Here is a 10,728-nt window from a genome sequence, read left to right as displayed (position 1 = left end):
TTTCTAAAGACACATCTATGTGGAGTGTTAGTGCATGGAATAAAGTTCTTTGCATATATATGGATTGATTCCTTGCATCTACATGATAGCAATCAAGTTATAACATCTATTATGAAGGCAATTCGCAATGTACATGCTGAAAAAGGTCACCTACCACCGACTTTGAGAATACAAGCTAATAATTGCTGGCGAGAAAATAAGAATGTACTCATGTTTGCATTCTGCTCCATGCTAGTTGCTCATCGAATCTTCAATGAGGTCGAATGTGGATTTTTGTATGTTGGACATACACATGAGGATATCGATCAGGTTTTTAGCATAGTCTCAAGGGAGCTTAAATGCAAGGATGTGGAGACAATAGATGACTTGGTAAGAAGATGTGGCAGGCAAGTTGGTGGTCGTAAGGAAAGTACAGTATGTGAGAGGCTCGAAAAAATGTATGATTGGAAGAGCTTCATTCTACCTTTCATACAAACAGGTGGTGATGCATTAACAGGTCATACCAATCCACACTACTTTTGTTTTTTTTTTAAAGATGAAAAACCCGTAATGCAATGGCAACAGTATTCTCATGATACAAAATGGGAACCTGAAGAAACTTACAGTCTCTTAACTTCAATTCCTAGCAAGGAAAGGTATCGAACATGGGCTCCTATACAAGAATTCAATGAGAGGTCTAACTATGAAATAGAAGGATTAAAAGCATTTATTACATACAAAGAGAAAATGCTCCAGAGATATCCTGATTCGAAGCCTACTTGGAGAGAACACACTACCACTGTAATTAACAAGACACGAAATTTAATAAAGGACCTTGAGAGAATGCGAGGCTCAAAGGATGTCAAGGAAAAATGCAATATGTTTTGGCCAAATGTTCATAACGATTTGCGCCCAGCTCCAGTCTTTGAAAATGAATTTGTATCATTACTCCCACGTCCATATTGTGGACCGAAGAAGAGAGAGTTTATGCCACAAGTAGATATAGAGGTCGATTGTTTTGTTGTGGTTCGGCCATCGGATGATGAATATGAGAATGTGAAGTTTTGGGTTGCAAAAGTAGTTGATGTGCAAAGAGATGACCAAGGGAGAGCTACAACATTTACAGTGGTATGGTATGAGCCAAAGGGCAGGAAAGAGAATATGGATAACAACACATTGTATACTAATTGTATAATGAAGGAGTGGGTCCCAAATGATGAAGCGGTCTCTCAAGTTTTGACGGAGACAATCATAGTGTCTTGGCATTCAAGGGCAAAGAAATCAAAGGAGCACATGGGATATGAGGTAGAAGGAAAAATAAAAATACCACAGCAAACTATTTTGCATATACACGAATTTTTAAGGATGCTCGCCATGGAGGAAGTAGGAGACAGCGCAAATGAAGAATGTCCATGATTAAAGCTTTGTATCGAAGTCCATTGAAGGATTTTATTTGGGTACTAGGCAAGAAGCCAATCCAAGACAGTTATAATCAGAGTCATCACCTCCTATGTCAAATGAGAGTCAAAATATGCACTGGATGTCACCCAAGGGTCAAGGCTTGCCAAGACAATAGGGAGTTAATGCAGATGGCACCTGGCAAGGGACTATCACATTGAGCAATAAGACACTGGGGAGTCAATGCACCCAAGGGGCAAGGCTTGGCAAGATAACTTGTGGGAGTTAATGCAGATGGCACCTGTATTTTGCACTGGATGCCACCTAAGGGTCAAGGCTTGGCAAGACAATAGGGAGTTAATGCAGATGGGACCTGGCAAGGGACTATCGCATTGAGCAATAAGACAATGGGGAGTCAATGCACCCAAGGGGCAAGGCTTGGCAAGACAAGTGGGAGTCAAATTATGCAGATGGCACCTGGCAAGGGACTATCATGACATTGAGCAATAAGACAATGGGGAGTCAAATTATGCAGATGGCATGAATTGAGGCTCTTTAAGAGCGACAATTTAAATTATAAACATATGTTTAATCTATATCATTTTGGATATAAAGACTCTAGCTGAGAGCAATGTCTCTCAATGTAATCATATAATAATAGCTATAATTGCTATTATACCTCTTTGGTTCAATACAAAACTTGGGTCTTATGGCATCATGTCTTTTTTCTATTTATTAAAAGTTTTAAAAATTTTGTGCATATTGCGAGTGACAATGTTATTTTCATGAAATATTTAAGTCTCCTTTCATGGATTTATAAATTTATCACTCAAGGAAAAATATTAAAAATAATTAAATTAACAAATAACTTAGATATAGCTAGAATTTCTAATATAGGATTATTTCAAATTCTTGCATGTTGGTGCAAAAGTATAGATTGAAAAAACAATATTTTTATGTGAATATGATAGTGCCACAAAGTGAACTTTTGATTTGCGAAGAATATTTTCAGAAAGTAAAATTTTGATTTAGGAAGGATATTTTCACAAAGTAAAGTTTTCATTTGGGAAGGATTTTTGGGCTTCGTCCAAAAACAACACAAAAAGCGTAACACAAGATCATTCATTAAGTACATACAAGACATCAAGAACTCCAATAGCATAATGAGTGCAACCTTCATCTGCCTACAAGAAATACAAGAGAAAACCAACCACAAAATGTATCTTCCAGGATTCAAGGTAGTTTGTGGAGTAGGCACTAATCGCATTGCAACATCTACAAAACAAAAAACAAGCTAAAACACGTGCAACAACATAATGCAAATGGGATCGAAACATTGCTAATAATCCACGAGCACATACAAGATACAACAACTCCTATACTCAATGCTTACAAGTCACCAAAAACTAAGGCAACAATATTTTTGTCAACAATACAAAATATACTTAAAAGAATTCCAAATGACATTATTACATGTGCTAGGAGACTTCAACATAGATTTGAACATTCATACAAAAACAACATCAACAATGACAAATTTCATGGCCGAAATGAATTTTATTCAACTCATAAAAACACCAACAACAATATACGGGTGTTTAATAGATCAAATATGGACAAACACAAGAAAATTCCAACATTCAATCATCTATACTTCAATTCTTGTGAATAGATATATTTTAGGCAAGCCACTTGAATGAAATTCAACTTGTTTTAATAAGAAAGCACTAAAAGAAACCTTCCTATCCAATATGTTTTAAAATACTAAAAAATAACAACAAATTTGATGGAATCCTTTAAAAGAAGGCTTGGCTTTTCTAGCTCCTTTGGCTTTGGATGTGGATTAGAACTTTTAGCCCAACCTTTGTGTGTGCTTTACCATTCCTTCCCCTTTATGTGTATGTTACTTTTCAAAATAGATTTGTATTAGGACTAATAGCTCTCGATCAACCTTTGCAAATGTTTTGCCTTCCCCTTCCTCCATTTATGTTCTGGAATGCTGTAAGGCCGTTCAACTAAAAGGTTGTGGGTTTTGGCGAGAGGTGTGAAGTGAAGGCAAGCAAAGTTAAGTTGTCAAGAGTAAAAGTGAACTGGAATTCCCAATTCGATAGAGTTCAAACTTCAAAACACCAAAGGTCACGGTGACTGCATGCGAGACAGTTCACATTCCACCGACGATATTGGTAAGGCAATAAATCAAAGAACTCTAGAGCGTGCATGCAGCAACCAACTAATCTAAACTCTAGAGGTATATATAATATAAAACCTGTAGAATCAAACTGCACATAGGTTTTGATCCACCACTGTCATCGTCCTCCGATATCAACCTTGAAACCTACTCGTGACGAGTGAGAGCGCCGACGATATTAAGAAAGTAGCTAGAGCGTGCATGCAACAACCAATTACTCTTTATATAAACCCTGTAGGATCAAAATGCTCATAGGTTTCGATCATCATCAATCTTGAAATCTACTCGACTTATGCGCCGCTGTATTTTATATTCTGTAAGACCATCGCCCATTCATGAATCCATTGCATGCACAGGTTGCAATATGGACTTCGGGAATACAAGGCTGCATGATCAACGTTAGGCTGTTAAGTAAAGTAGCATCAGGGTAAAGACCCAGTTTCTGTGAGCACGTTGTACAAATAAAAGAATAGCATACAGTCTGTATGCGCTCAAAATTATCGTGGCAACCGGGTGGAAGCTCGCCAGTAGTCGTTCTAAGCCTAAGCCAAGCGCTGAGGAGTCATGGGTGGCGTGGAGGGCGTGGAGGATGTGAGCACTGTGGACTGATCGGCCGAAGAGCTGTCGTCATTGCATGGCGATCGCGAAGGCGATCCTGGGCTCGAGCACAGCCTCTTCTTACTAGGGCTTCCGTGGTGCTGCTCCTCGGAGCAGCGCAGAATATTGTCTCGCTCATACAGTAGCTTCATAGCTGCCGCGGCCGCCTTGGATTGCACCCTACTGCAAAATTCAACCCAGCCAAACGATTCACGACTTCGGCAACCAAAACAACCGGAAACTAGTGCTTCATCCCCGTTTCACACAAAACGCCTTACCTGTCTCTTCTCCTCTCCAAAAACCGCGCCAAAGACGCCTTCCTAGCGAACGGGAGTTCTGAGACAAACCAGAACAATACCAACTCAGCGCCCGCGATGTGATCAATCCAAAGAGATGAACAAAAGCCTAAGGCAAGCAGCAACATTAACATTAATAAACTCTTGCAGGAAATTAAGTCCTATACCTGTGTGAGAACGTTTAACAAGTTGCGGTTTGCCTTCTGCCGAAAATGCAGAAGAGCCCCTCGGAGCGGCGAAGGGCACACCCATCGACTCTCTCGTTGCTGGAGTGGTCATTCCACCGCCCAAAGCTATAGGTGCTGTTGCGACCGTCCCAGATGAATAAACTGCCATGGACGATGAGTTCATAGTTTTGGAAGATCGTCCGGCACCGGAGCCGGCGAGAAGCATGATAGCATGCGCCTGTTCATGGATTAGCACCGTTAGCAAGACTGGGAAGGCACACCATGAACAGTGGCCCAAACATGCACACCACAACTCTAACCTTATCAGCGGGAACATCGTCGTAGACATTCACCGTGCCCGCATAGAAGATTGTCAGCTGTGCTGTGGGCTGTTTACGAGTGGCACCGGAGGAGGGAGGCCTGCGCAATGTGCACACCATAAACCCAGTTAGCAGCCCAGAAGAAATGGCTGATTGTGGATCGACTGCCGGAGTGACACACGGATGATAAAATTCGTTATGCATTGACTATACCTCGATGGAGCATTGACGGAGTGATGCCCGAAGGATCCGTTGCCGCACCATTGTCGGCGAGCGGAAGCACTGCTTTGCTGAGGATTGGTCGCTAGTACTGAGTTTCCCTCCTCCATCAAAGTTGTCTTCTGGAAAGCGGAGAGAGAGCCAGAGCCATCCCACCCTTTCAAATGGTCAGTAACATGTTCTTGCGCAGGCTGATCCACGGTGGCTCTGTCAATAACTCCGGAGAACTTGAAAGGCTCTGGAGACACGCTTCTGCCGTTTCGACGTCGTTCGAATTCAAAGACGCCACTCCCTTTCTGCAGACAACCATGAGAATTTCCCAAGACATGAGGGTACATCCCAAGTCGAACCCCCGCTTCACCTAAAGATTTCTCCTTCTGACTTCAGATTCCAAAAAGGTGGTTTTGAATCTTACGGATTGCTGCTTCACAGGGCGAAACGCTGAGGAGGTTGCATGAACGTTAGGATCTAGCGAGAGCCGCAGGGAGGTTGGGATGTCGCTCCCGGAAACGGCAGGCTCATCAAAACTCGGCTCCGACGATCTGCTGAGAGAGAGGAAGTTCCGCATCTCTTGACGTATGCCTGTGATAGAGCAACAAAGATATCGTTCAGGGCAGTGGCGCACTCTTGAAGATATATAAGCTAGGCTTCACCGCTTCACCGCAACTTGGAATCATTACGCCTCCCGATGCCTGGACCTAATCACTATCACAGATTCACAATGCCTCTTTCAAATTTCTACGAGTAGGCTGGCCGCGGGCTCAGTTCCATAAATCCAGATCCCGAGGCACAATGAGGGCGCCATTGAAGTCTTGTACTTTCCCTAAACATCAGACCACGCCTCGCACCTTACCCAAAACAAGCACACAACGCAACGCGCGGCGCGCCCGTAGCCCCTCGAGCCCGTACAGGTGGAGATTTCGCTCTTTCATCCGATCGTCGTGCGAAACTGCTAATAACGTAGAAGAGAAGGAGATCGGCAAAGACAAACGATTCGGCGGAGGGCAACGGGGGCGGTTCGGTAAAACATATGCGCAGGAAGGCTGAAAGACGAGAAATACCTCTTAGATGCGCGTGCTCCTCAGAAGGGCTGGGGCGCGAGGACGGCGGCTGGCGAATGTGCTCGAACATGCGCTTCAAGGTGCGGGAGGCGTTCTGAAGGGCGAGCGGGGGTGGTTGACGGTCGAGGTAGTCGGCCATAGCCAGCCAAGGATCTTAAGAAGGAAGGGAAGGAAAGGAAGAAAGTAAAAGCGACGGAAGCGGACGGCGAAGACGACGGAGATGGACGGCAAGGGAGACGGAAATGTGGGTGAGAGGTTGAGTGAAGTATAAGGCGCAGAAGCGTCGGCAACAGCAGTAATAAAGCATGTGCTCCGATGGCAAAGTCAATACAAAAAATGTGCCAGAATTTTCTAATTAACCGCGCTTATTACGCCACTACTGGCATGTTTTAACCTAATCACTCCCTGACCCTGCCACATCACTCCCGCGTTCTATCTAGCCGTGTTGGTGGGGCGGGTAACCCACCACCCACTCCCGCTACATTTGGCGGCTACCGCAGCGCGCCGCCAAGCCGGTAACTGAGCGGGATGGGGGCTCCATCTCAGGGTCCAACTCCCCCTCTAGATTTGGCGGCCCGACAAGAGACGATCCGCCTTTAGATTTCGAGCATCATCTACCACGCGGTCAAAAGCCAACATGCTCCCCCCGTTGCCACTTCACCGCCAGCGTACTCTGCGGTGGATTCCAGATATCGCGGCACGTGTTAAATTATTATCGCTATTTTAGACTTTCCAGTGTAAAACTGACACCTGGCATGGCACACGGAGGCCACACATGCACGTCTTTACGCGTCCCCCGCTTTCCGGGTCATGAAGCATTATATGTCACGTGTGACTCGAAATTTTCATGCCTTCCATTCCACGCCTAGTGCCAACTGCCCACTGTTTCAAACCTTTCGAAATGGTCTCTGCCGCACGGGCTTTTCATGTTCTTGTTTCGAAATTTTCAAAGCTTACCATCATCCCGCCAGTGGAATCAGTATGTTTACTAGGTCTCCCCCTCTCGCCCCTGCCCACTTCCTAGCACATGTAACAAACTCCCTTGAAAGCTTTTTCACTACCGTGGTCCCTCACCCCTCTCATCTCTAAGCATACACATCACAAGAAGCAGCGCTATCCAATCTTGTTCCAACTTTGAACTACCAGCACCGTCTTTTACACGAAGCAAACAACTCATATGTAGCCACAAGAGCAAATACATTACCTCATTCAAGGATATCATTACCTCATTAAAGTAGACTCTTTAAAAAAAAGGATATCATAGCCTCATTAAAAAAAAAGGGATATCATTACCTCATGAAAGGATATCATAGTCATGCGTCATGAAAGAACAATACTACAATAGGAATGAGTACATGACTCTACGCGGTTTCTTTTAAACCATCTTGCACTTCATACAGTCAACATATTTTGCAAATTCACATATCACTATCAAAAAGTGTTATGACATCATAGAAAACCTCTCCTATTCTTCATTAGATCCTAGCTAGCAAACGTGATCACAATTGAGAGTCGAGACCCCATTACAATAAAGCAAGTATGTGTCAACCTCGATTGAAGAAGCCATTAATAAGGGACATGAACACAAGCCTAAACATTATAAAGTCCCCTTCTACAAATTGCTCATGAAGGCCTATCTTTGCATGTTCTCTCTTAATTATATTTTGTCAAAGTAATAAGATTCAATATCTTAAAGACTCTTATGCTAATGAGATCCATAAAGGGATTTGCCGCGCTTTTAAAACATTCGTTTTAAAACGTAGTATTAAAATGTTTTGAACGTTTTTTACTTAACCCAGGGGCGTTTTAAAACGATCTAGTAGTGAATGTTTATCGAGACTGACTACAATAGGTTACCACTTAGTAAATTAATATCCCGCTCGGTATTCTTAGATAACACCACGCTCGATAATGTCTTATACCGTCCAATGTTGTGTATACCACTCTGTGTACCAACATACCGCACGGTATAATTAGTTACACCGCGCAGTGTTGTTAATCTTATATAAACCTGTGCCACAAAGTACCTACTATTCACGTTATCGAGATTCCTAGAATTCCGTGGAGTCTTGAGAAAGAGAAGAACCATAAGAAAGAAGGAGATACAAAGAAGTTTGTAAGTTTTGTTAGTCCTTGTGAGTTCAAAACAGTATTTGGTGTCAGTGGTTGGGCTTGCTTTTCAGAATCCTCTCGTACTTAGATACTAATTGGATAATTAGCATTTACATACTATAAGGTAAAGAGTTTGTTAGTTGGATGTTAACATTGTAGATGTCTTTCAAAAAATATACGATTTTAATCTTTTGCATGAAGTTGTAACTTGTCTTAACTCTTTGGAAAGACTTAGGATTAGGTAAAGAGTTTGTTGGTTGCATGTCTTAGGATTTTATCTTAGTTGTAGGACTGAAGATTTCAATCTAGTTGCATGAAATATCATAGGTACTAGGAAGCTTTGGAAAAATGGAAAAGTTGACATTACAAGTTGCATGAGGTGATTCACTTTTGGAAAAGGTTAGGGTTTTAATTGTAGTTGCACGAGTTATTTTGTGTATGTTTTTCTTGACTTTAGCATATGTTTTTATTTATAAGCATGTAGCTATAGCCTATAACTATATTTAAAAGAAACGTCAATCAACCTGTTGGAGGTTCGCATAAGCCGACTTGGAATAACTCGTTCATTGATGAATAATAAATTACACTACTTGTCGGTTGGGGGTTCGCTTAGGCCAACGTGAAACATCTCGCATGTGTTTAAAATTTTATATTATATATTAGTAAAACTCTATAAACTAGGATTCAAGATTAATGAGTAAATATTTGACTTTGGGCCGGTTGCGCACTCGCTTATGCTGGCCATTTGCATCTCGCTATGCTTCTGGAGCTCGCAATTATTGGCTCGTAGCAACTCAAAAAATTATGGCGTATATGTGTGCACTGCAAAGAGATTATAGTATACATAGGTTTACTATCCTTGTGTTTTATATATTTTTAGGTGAAACAAACTAGATATGATTATGTTGCATATGTTGCAATTTGTAGCCCTTATTAGAACTCAAACTCCATATGTACGTAGAAAAAATATATGGAGGTTATTAGGTTAACAACGTCCCCTAGCTTAGAAATTTTAATAGTAAAAGTGTTTATAAGTGCTTGTGTAAGTAATGCTAGCTACTGCACTAATGTGTGAAATACCGACATCTGTCAATAGAGCATGTTGTTGCAGATGATCATGGTGCAGATAGATGTTTACTCGGGAGAGACAAGAGCATGGGAAAAGGTGATTTGCCATTCCACGCCTATTTTAACAAGTGGATTACCACGTTTATAATCATCCAATTATGTCAGGAGGGGGCAAGACAATTGGATGATTACTCTCTCTTGAGGTCTAGCAAGCTTGCATGAAGTACTCTAAGTTGGTGTGACGAATAGACACATTGATTTTTGGATGTATAATTATTAGATATCAATGCTCCACTCTCGTGTAACTACGTGGGAACCAGCTAACTCTACTTGTAAGCCCCCCATATGAGGAGAAGGCATCTGAGTAGCTCAGTTATTCGATAGGTCCTGGTTTGGACACCAGATGGGGGCCAGATGGCTGGATGGAGTTGGCACACTACCGACGAGGCTACATGCAAGTGCGGGAAGGCATCCCATGACTGACCGCACTGAGAGTAGACGAAGCATTTCCCAGGGCATCCCACTCTCGAGTTGCGGAGCCCGTTTGGAGCCCCATATGATCTCGGATGGCTCTGGGCCGAACAGAGACCGTCGGTTAGTTGCTCTATTTTGCGCACCAGTTCTATCGTGTGGTCGGTGGCCTATTTCGGGACCGACCCCCAGTCGACCGTTTTGGGCGGACTGGGTCCGTCACCCAATTGGTTATTAACCGACTATGGCTGGTGGCTATATAAGAGCAAGCCCGTGAAGCCCATTTCATTATTTGGCTATAGCAACCCTGATTCCTTAGCATCCAACCTCCGTCCTCTACTATTTCCAGCATGCCATCGAAGCTTCTTTCACATAAGCACACAGTTGGGAGGCAGCGCTATCCATTGTATCAGTTCTACAGTACTCAAATTTTTTGATTCTCCATACTATCTGCTTTTCTCTCTTGCGTACGAGATCCTGTTATCCGTTGAGCACAGACGTTTTATTGTTTTCTTACATGGTATCAGAGCCTAGACTCTAGCAAAAAGATTTGGTAGTGTGTTTCTGTTTGCGAGCAGATTGTGAGAGATGGCCCAGCCTGCAAGACTACGAATCCCACCGTTCCGAAAAAGCAGAAAGTTGGACAGCACTAACTATCCACTCTGGAAGTTCAAGATGAAGACCATCCTAAGCGCATACGAGCTTTGGGATACTGCTACTGGGGTGGACCTGAAACCATTTCTGAGACCGAATCCGACCAATGTAGCACAACAGATAGTACCAACTGCGGATGAGATTCTCACATGGACAAGAAGAAATGCAGTTGCGCTGTGTTCTATTGTCTGCAGTGTA

The 10,728-nt window shown here is 42.7% G+C and overlaps 1 protein-coding gene across 1 annotated transcript; it reads right to left on the bottom strand.

Annotated features, from left to right (window-relative positions):
- Nucleotides 1–3,866: 3,866 nt before the first annotated feature.
- Nucleotides 3,867–6,455, bottom strand: LOC147902362 (uncharacterized). The gene is made up of 7 exons (XM_087374136.1): nt 6,226–6,455; nt 5,580–5,746; nt 5,159–5,460; nt 4,946–5,045; nt 4,626–4,863; nt 4,441–4,498; nt 3,867–4,345 (listed from the first exon to the last, which is right to left on the bottom strand). Exons 1-7 carry the CDS (start codon nt 6,362–6,364, stop codon nt 4,108–4,110), a joined length of 1,242 nt encoding a protein of 413 aa, XP_087230262.1. The 5' UTR covers nt 6,365–6,455; the 3' UTR covers nt 3,867–4,107.
- Nucleotides 6,456–10,728: the final 4,273 nt, after the last annotated feature.

The sequence above is a fragment of the Dipteris shenzhenensis genome, chromosome 4, assembly GCF_047967505.1.
Source record: "Dipteris shenzhenensis isolate YYH24624 ecotype China chromosome 4, Dip_SZ_1.0, whole genome shotgun sequence".
NCBI classification, from domain to species: Eukaryota; Viridiplantae; Streptophyta; class Polypodiopsida; order Gleicheniales; family Dipteridaceae; genus Dipteris; species Dipteris shenzhenensis.
This window is presented reverse-complemented; position numbering and strand designations above follow the sequence as displayed.